Here is a 19434-nt window from a genome sequence, read left to right on the forward strand (position 1 = left end):
TTTTGAGTGAAGTGTCACATTACACATTTGAACCTTAACGAGTAGTTTATGGGAAGTCAAGACGAAGGTGACCCGTGGAGAAAGCATTGTATGTTATAACAAAGATCATAATCTTGGGGTGTGAATGTCTGTCATACCAGCCCTACCTTGCTCATTAACCCTCCAGGATTATTCCAAAACTTAAAATGAACTCAATCACTACACTGACCAGAGGTGGAGCTTAAAACAGTTTAAGACCATGCCTATTCTTCAATCTTTGCCATTATTTCTCCTTTACCTGGAAAACTAAATATCAACCGCTTTTTCTCATCTGAAGTGTCCATTTATAATTACCTAATTGGTAATGATTAAATTAAAGAGAAGTTTGACATTTTTCTGGTTCGGATGGACGCAGTGAGAAAAAAATGGAATTGAGGCATACTAAGTCTTGCTTAGAGCATTTCGCTTTTTTCCTTGTACTTACTGAAAGTCCAGCAGCTCCACGGTGATTTCCTTCTGTAGTTTAGCACATGGTAAATCTTGTGACTTCATGAGTTTATTTAATATTGTCAGTGAAGTCATCTTAAGCCACCTATTTTAAGTGATCTGTCAGGATAGATGAAATTATGTATTTGAGATGTAGTTACCCTGATTATCCTACTTATGTTTTCGCATTTTCACTTATTATTTCTTCATCTCACTCATTTTCAGTCATTCCTAAAGCTTTTCTAATCCAAGGATTCTGGAGAGCTGCTATTCTTATCACTCATCTTTTCATCTATAGTAGTTCTTAATTGTGATATTCAAAAGTGGTAGTGAGATTGTTGATTTTAAACAATACGGTCAAACAGCTTGACGTATTTCCTGCAAAATAGCTTTTGTTTATTTTGTTTTTCATCTGTATATCTTATACCTTTACCTAAAAAGCAAGACTGTCCAGGTTTCTACCACTGAAACTTACTGCCTCTTCAATCATTTCAGCTCTGGAAAGGAAGAGAAATGGAAGTGAAAAAATTGAGCATTTCCTGGCAGTTCTTGATAGTTCTGGTTCTGATCCTGCAAATTCTGTCTGCGTTGGATTTTGACCCATACAGAGTCCTAGGGGTCAGCCGAACAGCCAGTCAGGCTGATATTAAAAAGGCTTATAAGAAGCTCGCCCGGGAATGGTAGGTGAAACAAAGAAATGGAAGTTTAATATAAGCTAAGAAGTCTCAGCAAGGGATGGAAGCCGCAATCGTAGTTAACTTATATTTGTCTCTGTTTCTGTGTTCAATTTATATATACATATTTGTCTAGAATATTTATGTAGAGCTAACATTTATGTACTATAATTTTCAGTGGTAAGATTCAAGATTATATTTACTATGGAATTCCCTTTTAGGAACGCTTTGGCTTAAAGACTTGCCTTAGTACTATTAGCATAGTTAGTGTTAAACTAAAGTATGAAGAAACTTTAATTTTTTTAAACAGTGTAATCAACAATGGATAAGCTAACCTTTTCATCTTATGCTATTCATAAACTAATTCTTTATGAGTATAATTTCTGAGAGGAACACCATATTTCATGTTCTCTTAAAAAATCAAAGTGCTTCGGAATTCAACCGGGGGCCCCTCACACATGCTAGGGAATTGTTCTACCACTGAGCTACCTCCCCAGCCCCAAATTACTAATTTTTCAGCTTTAATAAACAATTTAGGGCTAGGCACAGTGATGCACGCCTGTAATCCCAGCAACTCAGGAGGCTGAAGCAGGAGGATTACATGTTCAAGCCAGCCTCAGCAACTGGCGAGACCCTGAACAACTTAGCCAGACCTGTCTCAAAATAAAAAGTAAAAAGGGCTGGGGTTGTAGCTCAGCCATAAAGGACCCCTGAGTTTAATTCACAGTACATACACACAAAAATGTTCAGCGTAAGAGCTTTTTGTCTTCAATTTAAAAAATAATATTCAGGAACTGTGTATATAACTGTTAAAAAATTTTTTTAGTAAAATCAATCTTTTCTATTGTTGGCAGAATAACAGTAAGTCTAAAACTCATTCTGGACAGACACCATTGATTTTCCCACCAAAACTTTGGCCATGCCACAGAAGAATTGTTGGATTATGTAGCTATTGGGGAAGCAGCAGAAAGAAGGATGGAAAGAACACAGGTTGAAACAACCATAAGCAGTGAAGGAAAGTTTGTAATAGGTGCTGTCATTGAGCACCTACTGCATACTAGCCTTCAGGTTTTATGCATCTTATTTCATTGAAACCTTATAATTAACCTTTGAAAGAGGATATCCTTGGCCCTGTTGTACAGATGAGAAAATCAAGGCTCAGGGTTGGTAAAGGTGTGTTACCTCTGAGTTCCATGGTTTGGCCTCCATGCCATTAGTTTTTGGGGGGTTGTTTTGCTTTTGCAGGTTTTTTGCTTTTGGTCATTTGCCCATCTGTACCCAAGTAAGCATGAGCAGGTTAGTGTCCAGTGGGGAAGTAGCTGAAGGAGAGCAGGAAGCCAGGCAGGAGCCAAGTTGCCACCTGTGGATGACTGTGCCTGACTCTGCGTGGCACCTTCTTCTTCATTAAGCAGATATGTCTTAGAACTGGCCTAGTTGCAATTAAGGTAAAAGGTAGTTTAAAATATAAACTTTTGAACCAGTTGCAGGTGCACACACCTGTAACCGTAGTGGCTCTGGAGGCTGAGACAGGATCACAACTTCGAGGCCAGCCTCAACAATTTAGCAAGGCCCTAAGCAATTTAATGAGACTCAAAATAAAAATAAAAGGGCTGGGGATGTGGCTCAGTGGTAAAGTGTCTCTGAGCTCAATTCCCAGTACAAAAAAAAAAAAAAAATTATATATATAAATACACACACACAGGTACACACACACACACACACACACACACACTTTGCTCTCAATCGCATTTCAAATTCTTGCTTCTTAGTATTTAAGGCAAAATATATAAGCCAGCAGTTAATCCACAAGGTGACAGCACACACTTGGACAGGGCGTAGCCTGGGACAGTAGTTCAGAGCAAGAAAGATAGCTTGGGGCTATGGGACCTATTCAATTGTGCTGCTTTGACTTTTTTAAATCTGTCTTTCAGAGCTGAAAGGGGTGTTATGATATTAATTAAATGAGTCATATACTTCTCTTCTGTAATTAGATTCTCTCTAGGAGTAATTCATCACCTTAGAAATATATAGTGTCATCTAGAGAAAATTTAAAATTTTATTTTACTTTTTTATCTCTACTGAACTGTTATTTTCTGCTGCTTTGGCCATGGCAACGTTTTATCATTTGGAATAGTTTCTGTTTCACTTCATAGTAGTTTCATAAGATTTCATGTACACTGAAAAAATCTGTTTCCCAGTTTGACCTTTCAGAATGAACTGTAGCAGGGAGGAGTAGTTGTTAGATCATATTTTACTAAGTGATGCATTAAATGTTTCTTGGACTTCACAGGAATCTTCCCTTGTTTGGTAAAACCACTTGAAATTGCCTTTTTCCTCTCAGGAAAACAGTATTTCTCTCACAATAATTAAGTTTTCTCCTAGATACTTTTCATTTGTCATCCATATTAGCAAAATAAAAATGTCCTTCTACCCCAACAAAAACAAATTGGTAAGACATGTTCAGCCAACTGCATGGTAAATTATATCGTCTCCTTCTTTGTTATATTTTTCTCTTTGCTTTTTTCCTTTGGTGGTCACTGAATAGCCAAGAGGTACCATGCACGGTATTTTCTTCATTGGAATATAAAGGGTGCATATCATATTACAGCTCATGAGATAATTTCATATTCATTGAAAACAGCATTGGAGGATACTTTGGTAGGGCTGAACTTACCCTTTTCTAAATGATTTCAACTTTGCAGTATCTTCCCACATTTAGCAAAATGCTCTTTCTAAGCTGACGCTGTCTTGCGCTCTCCTTGGTTCTTGAGCCTTGACCATCCTGTGGCAGGATCCGTGTTCCCTAACCCAGCTGCCTATGAGACTCTGCTTCAGTCTCCCGAAAAACCCCTTTCTACCCTTCTCCCCCAAGTTCTTTACATTAAATCATTTGTATGACTGCATAATTTTATCTACTCAACCTTTAGCCTAAATTTGAATATTGGAAAGACTTTGTTTTTTTTTGGGTTTTTTTTTTTTTTTTTTTTTTTTTTTTTTTTTTTTTTTTTTGTCGTTCAGAACCATGCTTTGGAGCCACCTTCTCCTTCTTTATATCATGCTGATTTCATTATTCCTAGCCAGGATTTTTTTTTCCCCACTGACATCCATAGCAAGGATTAAATGATGAAGGAGGAATGATGTCCACATTCAAGAGTCCACTATTTTGAAGTTTCCTTGTTTTTAGAGAGACCAGAATAAGTTAGTCAAATTGTAGATTTTTTTTTTTCCAAGACACATGGTGTGTTTTTAGTAGTCATTTGCTTTCCTGTGAATTATTTTCTTTCCAGAACTTTTGCCAGAGGAGACTTAGTACAGGTTAGCAGAGGTGGTTACATGAAGACTTTTGTTATACAGGGTCTCTTAATAAAATGAATGTTGAAAAATCAATCTATACAAAACACAGATTTAGGTCTTGCTGGGGCGCATGGACGTAAATCTAGTCCTGACTTCCCAGGAGTTTAAAAGCCCCAAAGCTGAAATTAGTATAAATACAAAAGGATCATAGAGTAATACCCAACTTCAAGATGGAGACAGTTGTTACCCACTGTAGAACAGCAAATGTTGAAGATTTAGTTGATATAGTTAAAGTAACTTGCATGAACTGTAGACATTTTCACAACTTTAAACACATGGTCTTAGAAAGTCTTTATCCGTTCATAGGTAAAAGGCAGAATGGACAACCAGAGTTGTAATGAAAACTAAAGTGTTCTGATGTGAAAGTTAGCAGCGAGATGCTCCTAGGAACCTGCATTGCTGTGGATCCTAAAAGCTATGTCCCAGGCCCGCCTGTATTGTACGAGACACACCTGCCTCAGTATCAATCTAATGTGAAGGAACGTTGCCATCCTGGGAGAAAACATCAGTTCTTAGGATAAGTGATTTAGCCGGAGCCCACCTGAGCAGCACTGGGAAACAGGAAAGACAGGCACAAATCTCCCCTCTCAGAGAAGTGCCATGTTATCTGGTACTTTGAAAATGTGCCCAACTGAAAGAAAGTCACCTATTTCAAAATTTCACTTACAGAGTCCTGTGAAGCTACTGATTGCTTCTACCACTTATTTTAAGGAACTGTCCTAACAAAATGGCCTCCATTTGCCTCTGATGTGAACTGAGTATGTAAGGATGTTAAATAATTGTGTGTAAAAAATGAAATCTTATCTCACTGGCTGCCTCTCTGTGTTTCAGGCATCCTGACAAAAACAAAGATCCTGGAGCAGAAGACAAGTTCATTCAGATCAGCAAGGCTTACGAGGTACTGTGTCAAACTGGTGCATCCGCTAGCTCTTTGACTTGGGTGATCAGTTCTAGAATGTCCTTCCTGAAAAGCACACCCTGACCGTTTCTGAATAATGGTGGAGAAAACCTACTTGTCACATCCAGTGTGTTAAAATAAGTGCCTGAACACCAGCTCTTAAAAAGTCCTGCCTATTTTATTTTATTTTTATGTTTATTAGTTAGAGATGGACACAGTACCTTTATTTTGTTTGTTTATGTGGTTCTGAGGGTCTAACCCAGTGCCTCACACTTGCGAGGCAAGTGCTCAACTGCTAAGCTACAGCCCCAGACCCAAGTCCCACCTATTTTAAAGTTTTAATTAGAATTGTAAAATTACCCAGAATGTGGCTTTGTTATCTTTGTAGATACTTATGTTAAAGACTCATGTGGTCCCATTGGCTTGGGAGGCTGAGGTAGGAGGATCCCACATTCAAGTCAGCCTCAGCAACTTAGCAAGGCCCCAAGCAACTTCACAAAACCCTGTCTCAAAGTAAAAAACAAAAAGGACTGGGGATATGGCTCAGTGGTTAAGTGCCCCTGGGTTCAATGCCCAGTACCAAAAAAAAAAAAAAAAAAAAAAAAAAAGAATCACCACCATCTGCCTGTATTTATTACAGTGACACAATGTTACCAATACATTTAAACACTAGGTTTTCATTAATCTTCCAGCATACCATCCCAAGAAGCTTGGTCTGGAATGAGCTTAACAGAGAATTCCCTGGCTTCCTGATAGTATTTCCTTCTGAACTCATAGGTTTGTCACCAGACAGGTCCAAAGAGGTCCCTTCATAGGGGCAATGGAACTTCAGCTTGGCCCAGATAGACTCTTGACTTACAAGGTGGAAAAGAGAAATTTCAGGATGTGTGGGAAGGAGCACACAAGCAAAGAGCAGGGCGTGGACACCTGGCCTTTTAGGAAGCTGAGTGACCACCCAGGATGGAGCGTGTTGAGCACTTTCCTGGGCAGGGAAGTGCAGGCTCCCAGGCAAGCTTTTGTGAAAATCAAGTTCTGGGTCAACCATTTAATATTCGGGGTTCAGGAATGTTTCTTGTGTCAGCAGTCCAGCCATAAATCAGTGTGGGCACGTTGTGCAGTCTTTGGTGACACTGACATTGATCGTGCCTTTGTTCTGGTTGATCTGGGGCAGGCCTGCCCTGGAGGTGTCGTTCATCTCACTAAAGCGACACGCGTGGCCAGTCCTGCTCACAGATCAGGTCTCCCTCAAGGAAGGGTCTCTTGTTCTCTCTCCCCAAGAGCCCACCTAGCTCAGGTTGACTCATCGTCCTGAACAGGTTCTCGAATGCTAGACTTCAGAGGCATTTTTAGGTAAAGCAACGTCAGCTAACACACAGGCCCTGGCCTCCATTCTGTGGCTGCTCTGGTGTTCACAGCTTTCCCTGCCTGGATCCCAATGGGGAACTTTCCAGTCCCTAAGTTTTGACCAAGTTCGTTTTCTCATGACTGCGCCCTGGCGGCCAGGGTTGCGTTGTTTGTTTTGGAGAAGGGCTTCCCCACGTAGCCCGAGTCTTTCATGCCGACTTGGGCGCGAGCGTCCAAACAACTGAAATACTCTGGTCTCCAGTTGTCTGCACTGTTTCTCTTGAAGAGAAGCTTCTCGTATGTTGAGCCACGGTGTTTAGAGTAACTAATCATGTCCAGATCTCTCCCTTTATACTCTTCCTGCTTCTCCAGCTGCTTCAGAAAAGTGCTTTGGTTTAACCTTTTTGTGGTTTCAATTTCTTATCTTTCTTTCTTTATAGATTCTTTCCAATGAAGAAAAGCGATCACATTATGATCATTACGGCGATGCTGGGGAGAGCCAGGATTACCAGAAGCAGCAGCAGCGGGAGTACCGCTTCCGACATTTCCATGAGAATTTTTATTTTGATGAATCATTTTTTCACTTCCCTTTCAATTCTGAGCGACGGGACTCAATTGATGAGAAGTATTTATTACACTTTTCCCACTATGTGAACGAAGTAGTTCCAGATAGCTTCAAGAAACCCTACCTCATTAAGATCACCTCCGATTGGTGCTTCAGCTGTATCCATATTGAGCCTGTGTGGAAAGAAGCAGTCCAAGAACTGGAAGGACTGGGTAAGATAATTCTGTCCTTTGGGGGAGACTTATATACCAGGTGACTTTAATCTTTCTTGAATTTTATGCTCCACTGGGAGAAGGGAGCAGTTAGCTCGATCTCTCTTCACGGGTTCATGGTGATGACTGCTTTCCAAGGATTTATTTTTGCAGAGGGGTAATGTGTAAGCCACTTGGATTTTGCGTTACTGGAAGCTTTGTAGGTACATTAGATGCCTACTTAATACATAAAGAAGCTGAAAAGTTAATTATTGGTTGGATAAAGCAGCCCTCAGTATTGAGGGTTTTTTGGTTCTGTTTGTTTTGGCACTGGGCATTGAACCCAGGGTACTTTACCACTGAGCTACACCCTCCTCCGACCCTTTTTATTTTTATTTTGAGACACAGTCCTGCTGAATTGCCAAGGCCGGCCTCCAGCTTGTGATCCTCCTGCCTCAGCCTCCTGAGTCTCTGGGTTTACAGGCTGTGCCACCACACCTGTCTTCGGGCATCAATTTTAAAGCCAGTGGGTACTGCAGAAACTAGGCTACTTGTCATTTCACTGTGTTAGTTTCCTAGGGCTCCTTAACAAAATGCCACAGCCTGGTTGCCTGAACAAAGAGGTTTATCTTCTCACAGTTCTGAAGGCTAGACGTCCAAGACCAAAGTGTCAGTAGGTTTGGTTTCTTCTGTGGCTGCCTCAGCTCGCAGATGACCAGCTTCTCACTGTGTAGTCACACTGTCGTCTCTCTGTGCATCTTTATTTGTATCTCTACCTCCTCCAAGGACACCTGTCATTGTGGACGAGGGCTCATCCTGATGAGCACAGTTTGACTTAATTTCTTGCCACAGGCTCTTTCTTAACTCAGGCTGCCTCAACAAAATACCGCAGTCTATGTGGCTTAGACAGTAAGTTTACATCTCGCAGTTCTGGAGGCAGTGAGACCAAGGTGAGGGCGCCAGCGTGGTAGGGTTTTCCTGGCTTGCAGGAGGCCATCTTGCTGTATCTCACATCTCATATCTCTTCTTATAAGGTCACCAATCCTGTCACGAGGGTGACACCAACTCCTGCCAGATGGCATAAATAAGTGATGGCTTCAACATGGGAGTTTGGGGAGAACACAGCCCACAGCACTCTCCAGTGGCTGTAGGGTACAGATTAACCTCTGCTTCATCCATATTTACTGCTTTTTTTATTTTTATTTTTAGTTGTCAATGAACCTTTCTTTTATTTATATGCAGTGCGCTGAGAATCAAACCCAGTGCCTCCCATATGCTAGATAAGCGCTCCACCACTCAGCCCCAGCCCCAGCCCCATATTTACTTCTTAGTGCCAGGAAAATATTAGGGAATCAAGAAGGATGTTTATTTTAGTCACTCCTAAAAGTTGGAATTACTGGATTACATTCGTGTGTGTGTTTTGTATGCATTAGCCGACCAATTCTCGAGTATCTGAAAAGGGACAAACCCAACCCTAGGGGCTGAGAGGCTTGGATTTCTTTGGAGGGAGCAGAATGCTAGAAATCATTGGTTCAGTTATTCTAAAACAGATGCATTGAACCTGTTGCCTGGAAGCACGTGGGTCCTCAGGTTTGGTGAGGTGCTTTCCTGAGACTGAATGAAGCTGTCCTTGGAAGAAGCTGAGGGACGGAGTTTGGCAGTGTCTGAAGTGTGGTAGGCAGTCAGGCAGTGTTTACCGTAGGCCACCCGTGAATAAATGAGAGTCTAGATCAGGTGGAAGTCACAGAACTACACAGCTTCTTCATCACAAAGGCGGTGGCGACATCTTATGCCATGCGCCATGGTATACCGAAAACCAGTCCAGGAGCTGACATTGGCCCGTAGCAGAGCATAAACACTAAGTCAGTGTGCGGTTAGGACCAAAATCAGGTCAGGCAGCCCTGGGCTGTGGCTCAGGGGTACAGCTCTTGCCTAGCACATGTGCGGCACTGGGTTTGATCCTCAGCACCACATAAAATTAAATAAATAAAGGTATCGAGTCCATCTACAACTAAAAATATTAAAAAAAAAAAAAAAAAATTAGATCAGGGCCCAGACTGCATTTTAAACACGCCAGGCAAACGGACATGGTGTGAGGCAGCACGGTGCAGTGGTTATAGCCATGAGCTTCGGGATCAGGTAGACCCGTGTTCACGTCTCAACCTGTCATTTACTCTCTTTGTGTCCTTTTGACAAATTATCTAACCCAGGTTTCTTCACCTCTAAAGCAGGAGCAATAATGTCAAACCAGCAGTATTGTTATGAAGATTAAATGAGAAAAACTTATGCCAAGTGCCTGATAGGTACTAAGCACCTAATAATGAGCCTTAGGGAATTTCTAATTAACTGGGTTTTGTGGTTTACCAAAGTAAATTCGGGGGCAGGGGTGGCAGGAGTGGTACTGGGGACTGAACCCATGGGCATTCCACCACTGATCCACATCCCCAGCCCTTTCTATTTTGAGACAGGGTCTCATTGAATTGCTGAGGCTGGCCTCACACTTGTGATCCTCCTGCCTTGGCCTCCCATGCCTGGGATTACAGGCATGTACCATTCATGTACTGCCCAGCACCAGAGTAAACTTCTTTTAAGTGCCTGTTTTACAAACCCCTTTTGAAAATCTCTCTTCGGTGTATTACCTGACTGTCTTCAGCTCACTGACTACGAGCACTGCTCTTAACTTGTTTTGAACTGAGCCTTGAAGAGGGCTGGAGACTGGCTGAGCAGGAAAGCGAGGAGTGGCATCACGGCCAAGGGAGCAGGGCAGCAGGGAAAGAAAAAGCACCCAGGGACCAGCCGCAGCTTCGTGGCCGGGTGAGGCTATGGGCGAAAGAGGAGGAAGCAGGAAGAGTGCGCCAGGAGCCGAGGAGGAAGGAGCCTGAAAGGCAGGCCAGGGAGCTGGGCATGAAAGGCCCGTGGCAGAGGAGTGGCTTGATCAGTCTGCAGCCAGAAAGCCAGCTGGGGAGGCCGTCTGAGGGGCATTTGTAGAAGGAGGGAATCGAAGCAGGGAGTGTACCAGCCCCGGCAAGAGAGCAGCCATTGACTGAGCCAGGGCAGCAGGAAGAGGGAGAGATGGACACGTGCAGGACTGTCCCGGAACCATTTGAATGTGAGCCATGGGAGGAGGAGAAAGGGGTCCAGGTGGACTCTGCGCTGAGCTAGCCGGTTGCAGGGGATGCAGCGGAGAGGCAGTCGGCAGGGGAGAAGTGGCTTGAAATAAGGGAGTTGGAGCGCTCGCTGTGGAGGAACACCAGCTCGTGTCCACTGAGCGCCCTGCGCACGGAAGACCGGGGAGCTAGCTGTACGGGACGTTTTCCCTCTGGGAACATTGAGATTGGCTGAGGATTCTTGACGGCTGGTGCCATGTGGTTGTGGTTCGGTGACGTTGAGATGCGGTCAGGACGGTCTCCACGGCTGTTCCCCCGGCTGTGAGGTGTCACCGCCTTAGGAAGTCACTGAGACGGTATTTCTATTTTGAAGTGACAGGCGCAGAGACAGCCTCAGAGATTAGCTGAGTGATCTGGGGAAGCTGGGACACCATCTCAGAATGACATAAAGTACCTAAATTGCAGGGTGTGAAAGAAGTGGAACAGCCCTGCCCCGAGCAGAAGTGCCCGGCTCTTAGGGGAGCAGACAGTGTGCCACGTGGGAACAGCTGGGGTACAAAACCGCTGCCATGGGCAGCTGCGCCGGGGAGGAGGGCCCGGAAGTGGGCAGCGCCATCCCCGGCCACAGGGAGCGAGTGCTCCACTTAGTCGAAGAGGAACTGAGTGTGCAGAGAAGTAACACCCTCCTCACATCTGCAAAGGCAGGAAGATAGGCTGCTGAAGGAGACGAAGGGCGGGTACCTGGGAACTTCTCCCACATTCTGTTTTTTGTGTTTGTTTTGGGTTTTGGTGCAGGGGATTGAACCTGGGGGTGCTGCACCACTGAGCTACATCCCCCAGGTGCTTTCCTATATTTTATTTTGAGACAGGATCTTACCAAGTTGTCCAGACCGGCCTCAAACTTGTGATCCTCCTGCCTCAGCCTCCTGAATCCCTGGGATCACAGTCACGTGCCACCACGCCCAGCTTATATTCTCACTTAAACCTTTTTCTTTCATCAGTTTTTCTGTGCCAATTATTACCTTAGACACTGAAGAATATATAACAATTTTACTGATTGAGCATTTCATTACCTTCCGTTGTGCTAAATGCTTTGTACGGATTGTCTTTATCTGCAAAGCAACCCGGTGAGGGAGAGACTATTATTATCCCTGCTTTATGAATGTGGAAACATGCAGAAGATGGTTAAGGAATAGATTCAAGGTCACACTTCCAATGAGCGCTAATGTTGGGGTATTATTGAACGGGGTTTCTGCCTTGGAGGGCTGAGGGTGACAGCATCACCTACACACAGACACCAGGGACTCACTTGAGGTGGTGGTGAAGCAAAATCTGTTTATTGAGCACCAAGCTTTTGGTTACATAGACTCTGCAGCTGCTTACGTGAGGGGAGGCTCCTTCTGCATCAACCAGTGAAAAGGTCATTAACTCCGCCTATCGCGGATGTTCCCAAGGCTGCAGGCAAGCATCACAAGTCCACTGGATGGCGCTCCAGTCCAGCCTGAATGGTGGGCCATTCACCATTGCCTCAGTGACTGCTGCCGGGTATGCCTGTGAGACATTACCTACAGGGTACAAACCCAGGAGTCTCATGCTCTTAGACACCTCACCGCACCACACTGCTTCAGAAACAAGTAAATCCCACTGGGCACAGTGGCATACTCCTGTAATCCCAGCAGCTCAGGAGGCTGAGGCAGGAGGATCACAAGTTCAAAGCCAGCCTCAGCAACCTAGTAAGGCCCTAAGCAACTCAGCAAGACCCTGTGTCTAAATAAAATATAAAAAAGGGCTGGGGATGTGGCTCAGTGGTTGAGTGTCCCTGGGTTCAATCCCTGGGAAGGAAGGAAGGGAGGGAGGGAGGGAAAGAAAGAAAAAGAAAGAGAGGGGAGAGAGAGACAGAGAGGAAGAGAGAAAGAAAGAAAGAAGTCCTGGTATGTACTCTCAGAAAGCTTGAGAGATACAGTGAGAACATCCCGGGATACTAGTGCTTGCTGAGAGGTGCAGAAAGAAATGAAATGATATTTGATTTCTAGTTGAGCATCTTGATCAAATATCGCTGCAGGGAGACCCCATTTGGATACCTGTGCAGTGATTATTCACCATGACTTCTTATTTTAAAAGAAAAAATTGGCCAGGGCTGGTGGTATGTACCTGCAGTCCAGCTACCTGGGAGGCTGAACCAGAGGCTCACAGCCCAGGCAACATAGTGAGAACTTGTCTCAAAAAACGAAGAGCTGGAGCTGGGGATATAGCTCATTGGTAGGGTGCTTGCCTTGCATGCCCAAGGCCCTGGGTTCAATCCCCAGCACCAAAAAACAAAAATAAAAAGAAGCAGAAGAATTCTTCTCTTTCAAGTATTTGCTGGGTGTAACGATCTCATATAATCTAGGAGAAAAATTTGCCTACATATTGGTAAAAATATATATTTATATATGTGTGTGTGTGTGTGGTTTTTTTTTTTTTTTTTTTTCCGCTTTAGCTCTGTTTTCTTGGTTTTATTTCACACCATTTTGCATCTTCATAGTTTGTTTAGTAGCAGGTTTACTTTTAGCCAGACTTGACAGTGGCAGATTCCTCTACTGGGCCCCATGACATCCCTTCAGGCATTTTCAGAGGTGGAGAAAAAATAAATGTTGCTGTAAATGTACTGAGGCAGGAGAAAGAATGTCCCTGAAGGATGCCCTACGTGTGTGGGGCTGCACAAGGGCACCAGGATAATTTGGTACCTCAAAATGCAGACGTGGCAGAGAGGTTCAGCACTGCTCAAAAGGAAGGCTGTCAAAAAGAGAAAATAGTGTTTTTTTAATTTCCCAAGGTACACAAATTGGCCAGAAACACTGGTCCACATAAAAAATAATGTCACTGAAAGAAGTCCCGTGTGCTTGCCTTTCTTTTAAAGTTGCTACTAAGGGCTGCAGGTGACAATAAGTGGCAGAGGACTCGCCAGCATGTGCGAGGCTCTGGGTTTGACCCCCCACACACCAAAGCAATGACGCTCAAGTTCATCTGGCTTCTGTGCAGTCTGTCATCTGCCAGATCCACTGAACCAAAATAAGTAGATGTAAGTGATCTCACCTGCGGTCGGCCTGCTCACCTTGCTCTCAGAATCCCGAAGTTGCCTGTAATCCCAGCCACTCCACTCGGGAGGCTGAAACAGGAAGATGGCAAATTCAAGGTCGCAAGTTGCCAACATGAGCAACTTAGACCCTGTCTCAAAAAAGTACAAAATGTGCTGTTCAGCCAGGTGCAGTGGTGCACACCTGTAATCCCAGAGGCTGGGGAAGCTGAGACAGGAGGATCACAAGTTCAAAGCCAGCCCCAGCAAAAGCGAGGGGCTAAGCAACTCAGTGAGACCCTGTCTCTAAATATAATACAAAGTAGGGCTAGGGTGTGGCTCAGTGTTTGAGGGCCCCTGAGTTCAATCCCTGGTACACACCCCCCACCACCAAAATAAAGGGCTGTCGAAGTAGCTCAGTGGTAGAGCAACCTGTGTTCAATCCCTAGTGTATCACACACACACACACACACACACACACACACACACACACACACACACACACACGGAGCATCCTGAGGTGAAGGAGCTGGGAAGGTAGCTTGGCGGCAGAGCACTTGCCTGGCACTTGGAGGCTCTGTCTGTGAGTGTGAGAATTTGAAGACAGGAGAGAGTGGAAACTTGTTCGCTGTGACTTAGAGACCCTGGGTCATTGCCAGTCCTTTCGGCCAGTCCCCACCTGTTAGAAGAACGGTGCTGCCCCTCCCAGCAGCGGCATCTTCCCTCGCCCTTAAAGATGACAATATGTCCCATGTGGGCTGTGAGTACGCAGGGACCATGTGTGCAGAGTCCCAGGCACCCTAACACAGGCTCAGGAGTGCCCATCCACCCGGGGCCTTTGCTCTGGTCACGTGGCCTCCCTGGGTGGTATCCCTTCTGTCTGAGCGAGACCCACCTCTGGTGTGTGTGCCCGCTCTGTTCATAGAATTCTCCGTGCGTTCCCTCTACTGACACTGTTCCATCTTACTTTTAATGGTACAGTGTGATAAGACCGTGTGCGGAAACTGCCTCTAGACAGCCTGCTGTTCTTCTGCTGTTTCCTCAGCTGTCACTTAACTCCTGTGCTTGTGTGACATGAGTGGACTATGTGATGTCTGAGGTTCCTCTCACCTCCACTTGGGACACTCCAGGGGTCGCACACTGCCCGCAGGTAGATTAACTTAGTCTGCCCAGCAACTCCAAAGCACTCAGTTTGGGATCCTGTCGTTTACTCAGAGTTCCATTCTAGGGGAATTCACTCACCTAGAAATAATCACAAAAGTGCCCCAGAATTTCAAGATGCCCATGGAAACGTAGTGAAAGCCAAAAGCAACATTTTCTTTTTTTTTTGGTTTTTTTTTTTTTTTTATTTTTTGAGGAGAGGTCGAGGGCAGAGGGGACCAGGAACCACGTTACAGTGGCTTCTGTTGGCCCATTTGTGGATTGTGGGTTTTATTCTGAGTAAAATGACTAAGTCTTCGCAGGGTTTGGACAGAAGAGCATCGTGTTCTGTTTTTATGATTTAGATGGAACCACCCAGTAACTATGTTAAGAATAGACTGACTGTCAGAGCCAGGCAGCATGTCCACGCCCGTAATCCCAGCTACCAAGGGGCAGAGAGAAGGATCGCAAGTTCAAGGCCAGCCTGGGCAACTTAGCAAAACCCTGTCTCAAAATAAACAACAAAAAGGGCTTCCATGCATATGAGTTTGTCAGGATGAACCCAACTACTATGTAGATATAAAGCTATTATTTAAAAAAGAAAAATAATAATTAAAAAAATGTAAAGACTGGGATGTGACTCAGTGGTAGAGCAACCCTGGGTGCAATCCCCAGAACAAAAAGGAAAAAGAGAAAAGCAGGCAAAACGGAAAGACAATTTAGGACATTAGCTTAGCCACCCTCAAGAGCCAGGATGACTCAGGGGAATAATAAAAGTGAGAAGATTGAAAAAAAAAAGAATTCTGGCCACACTGAAGAGAGAACCACTAGGACTTGCTGACAGATTGGAAGTGGGGTGTGAGAAACTGGAGAAGTGGAAGATGTCTCCTCAGACGTGTGGCCCGAGTAATAGGAATGGAGCCACCGACTGAAATGACAGAGGCGTGGGCCGAACAGCTGTGGGAGGAGACCAAAAGTTACGTTTTGAAGCTCTTGAGTCCATTAGTCATCCAGATAAAAATGTTCACTTGCTGGCCATTAATCTTTTTATTTTATTTTATTTATTTTTTTAGTTGTAGATGGTCACAATACCTTTATTTATTTATTTTTATGCGGTGCTGAGGATCAGTCTCAGTGCCTCATACATACTAGGCAAGCTGCAACCCCAGCCCCAGCCATTAATCTTTCCTGTGTCTCTGGTGTTCAGCAGAATGACTAGCCTTCCAGATATTTTGGTTGAATGGAAGAACCAGAGAAGTTATTCAAGTATTAAGTGAAATAAGATCAGATGACCCCACTTTATTTTATGTTTACTGTATAGACACAGAACAATGACAGATACCAAAATATTAGCCAAGGTCAAATGGTATGTGGGTTTTCACGTGATCTTAATTTAATTTTCCAAGGAGCTGTATTTTACTAATACCTTCCTTTGTATAAAAGGGAGGCATGTTCCCAAGGCTTGGAGGACTGTGATTTTCTTCTATCCTGTTGATTAATTGTAAGTTTGTTTTTTATCATGCCGAGTTGTTGGACACTGAGGTTGTTATGTGTAGGAACATGGTGTACAGATTGCTGTTTTTCCGTTTAAAGAATTTTCTCATGATCTCTCAAAATTAGAAGTAAAAGATAGATGTGCTGCTTCTTAAATATCACCATATTGATCTGCAGAAAACTGACCAAGCTAGAATTTCAATAGTGAAAACACCAGCCAGTCTGTTAGGACAGTATTCTCTACTGCCGGGCACAGTGGTGCACATCTGTAATCCCAGCTCCTCAGGAGGGTCACAAGCAAGGCCAACCTGGGCAACCTAGCGAGGCCCTGTCTTAAAATAAAAAGGACTGGGGATGTGGCTCAGGGGTAGAGCACCCCTGGGTTCAATCCCCATACTGAGGAAGGAAGGAAAGGAACAGGGAGGAAATTCTTTCCTACTAAGTCAGTCTTAATTTCACACCAAAAACGTGCTTATTGGCGTATCTCCTGCCTGCCATGGGGCGCACAAAGCCTGAACAGAGATTTTCCATACTTTGCAGGTGTGGGGATCGGCGTGGTCCATGCCGGGTATGAGAGACGCCTGGCCCACCACCTGGGAGCACACAGCACACCCTCTATCCTAGGAATCATAAACGGGAAAATCTCCTTCTTCCACAATGCGGTCGTTCGTGAGAACCTCCGGCAGTTTGTAGAGAGCCTTCTTCCAGGGAACTTGGTGGAGAAGGTGAGTACCTGGCAAGAACACGCAGGAAGTGGTTTACCAGATGCCTGGGCTGCTGGCTGCCCACAAGTCTACCTGTGATGCTCTGGACCCCAGTTTCATTTCGAACCAGGCAAGACGACATGTATTAATTGATCACTTAAAATGAATCACTTAAATGAAGTCTGCAGGAGACTGGAAATTGAAACAGATGAAGTACAGAGCCTGAACAAATTCATTCATGTTAAGAACCATCTCCCAGATTGTATCTTGTTATAGGAATCTGAGCCAACTTGTCTATTTTCTAGTCAGTCAACAAAAAATAAACAAAACAAAAAATTGGATCACATAGTAGTCTAAAAGATTTCTGTGTGCAAAAGTATTTGTCTTGTGAAAATATTCAGATTACGTTTAGTCAGGCATTGAATGTTCATATCTGTAGAAAACACCAGATTCCATGAACGCAGATAGTATTTTTGGAACTCTGAAAACTGATAGTGGTGCAACAATATAGATGTAATTCGTGAAGAAAACTTGAGCTAAAGAAGTCAGACACAGAGTTCTTACTAGTTTTTGATTTGCATATTTAAGCATCTTAATTTTTTTCCAACTATCTTATGATAGAGAGCAAAGCAACTAGGACAAGGCTCTTATTATGTTTTAAGTAATTCATTCTTTTAACAATACCAGAAAGTAGGGCTGGGGAGATAGCTCAGTTGGTAAAGTGCTTGCCTTGCAAGCACAAGGCCCTGGGTTCAATCCCCAGCACTGCAAGAAAAAAAAAAAAAAAAAAAAAACCAATACCAGAGAGTAATCATAAAAATTTCCACAATGTTTTTACGAGGACTATTCATTGATGGTCCTGCCAGGGCCATTATCCACAGAAGAAATGTTTGTTGGAGTTGGCCTAAAAGGTCAGAGTGCGTCATAGGCTCCTAAAATGATGAGAGGTAACGTCTCTTCTGTGCCAGGTGTAGAATAACTAAGTGCTGAGAACACTTTCTGAGCAGCTCCCGGGCTGGAGGGGGATGAGCTGTCCCAAGAATTGGAAAAAGCTTCCTCACAGAAGTGGTACCTATCATGAGTTTGGCAGGTGAGGTGAGGAAAGGAGGGAGCGAGCTGCAGGCAGCCAGGCCTGAAGACAGAGGCTGCTTTGTGGAAGGTTAGAGGGGACCTCCAGCCCCTTTAAGGAACCTGGGCCTCAGCCTATAGGTGATGGAACCATCGTAAGAGTTGCAGCATGGTACGCGGCAGATTTGGCATTTATATGGATATTCTGGAGGCAGCATTGGAGAAACTTTTTCGAACTACTATGAAAAATATCTTGTTAGAAATGTAACTGATGTTTATAATTTGTTCTCTCAGTTGGACTATTTTAAGACATAAATGAAAAAAGTAATAATTCAGATGTGAAATTTCTAAGTGAAATTACGTGATGTGCAGTGGGATGGGCTACCTTATTTTTATTTACGCCATTTAAAAATGGCAAGTATCAGCCGGGCCTGGTGGTGCACACCTGTAATCCCAGCAGCTCGGGAGGCTGAGGCAGGAGGATTGTGAGTTCAAAGCCAGCTTCAGCAAGTTAGTGAAGCACTAAGCAACTCAGTGAGACCCTGTCTCTGAATAAAATACAAAACAGGACTGGGGATGTGGCTCACAGTTGAGTGCCCCTGAGTTCAATCCCTAGTACCCACCCCCAAAATAAATAAATAAGGGCAAGTACCAGATACCTTTGGCTTACTAGATCAAGAAGTGCACTCTCAGGGGCCAGTAGCAGAGCACAGGCTTGCTCATCAGCATGCATGAGACCCTGGTTCAACCCCTACCACCAGGGGGAAAGTGCATTCTACAATTAAGCAAAAACCAGCTGGGTGCAGGGGTGCATGCCCGTAATCCCAGCAACTCCAGAGACTGAGGCTGAGGATCAGAAGTTTGAGGCCAGCCAGGACGACTTAGTGAGATCCTGTCTCAAAATAAAAAAATGGAAGAGCGGAGGGTGTTGCTTAGGGTCGGGCACCCGGTTCACTCCGCAGCACAAGGGGGAAGAAAACGTGGTCTGCACCTGCCACGTGTCACAATCTTGTACACATCTGGCCTTTTTAGTCATCTTGTGACTGGAGTATAATAAAGTTGTTAATTGAATATTGAACTAACATTCTCTTTTCAATTTAAGGTTACAAATAAGAATTATGTCAGATTCCTCTCTGGCTGGCAGCAAGAGAATAAGCCTCACGTCCTCCTGTTCGACCAGGGCCCTGTTGTGCCGCTGCTGTACAAGGTACTTTATGTCCTGGCAAGATGTCCTCGTGTTTTAGGTGGAAAGTAATCTCTGGTAATCCAAAATCCAAAATGTGAAATGCTCCTAAGTCGGAGACGGAGCACCAACACAACACGGCAAGGGGGAGACTCCACGTCTGACCTCACGTGATGGGTCCCTGTCCAAACG

At 44.2% G+C, this 19434-nt stretch overlaps 1 protein-coding gene across 2 annotated transcripts in view; it reads left to right on the forward strand.

Annotated features, from left to right (window-relative positions):
* The window catches only part of DNAJC16 (DnaJ heat shock protein family (Hsp40) member C16), a 34475-nt gene that overhangs the window by 976 nt on the left and 14065 nt on the right, over positions 1–19434 (forward strand). The window contains exons 2-6 of one of the 2 annotated variants that reach the window (XM_079140844.1): positions 961–1145; positions 5325–5391; positions 7176–7512; positions 16828–17012; positions 19162–19266. In XM_079140844.1, coding sequence (XP_078996970.1) covers positions 979–1145; positions 5325–5391; positions 7176–7512; positions 16828–17012; positions 19162–19266 — 861 coding nt within the window. In that variant the 5' untranslated portion in view covers positions 961–978. The remainder of the gene's footprint in view (positions 1–960; positions 1146–5324; positions 5392–7175; positions 7513–16827; positions 17013–19161; positions 19267–19434) is intronic. The other variant, XM_079140845.1, reaches the window with a different exon arrangement.

The sequence above is a fragment of the Sciurus vulgaris genome (genome assembly GCF_902686455.1).
Source record: "Sciurus vulgaris genome assembly, chromosome: 1".
Classification (NCBI taxonomy): domain Eukaryota; kingdom Metazoa; phylum Chordata; class Mammalia; order Rodentia; family Sciuridae; genus Sciurus; species Sciurus vulgaris.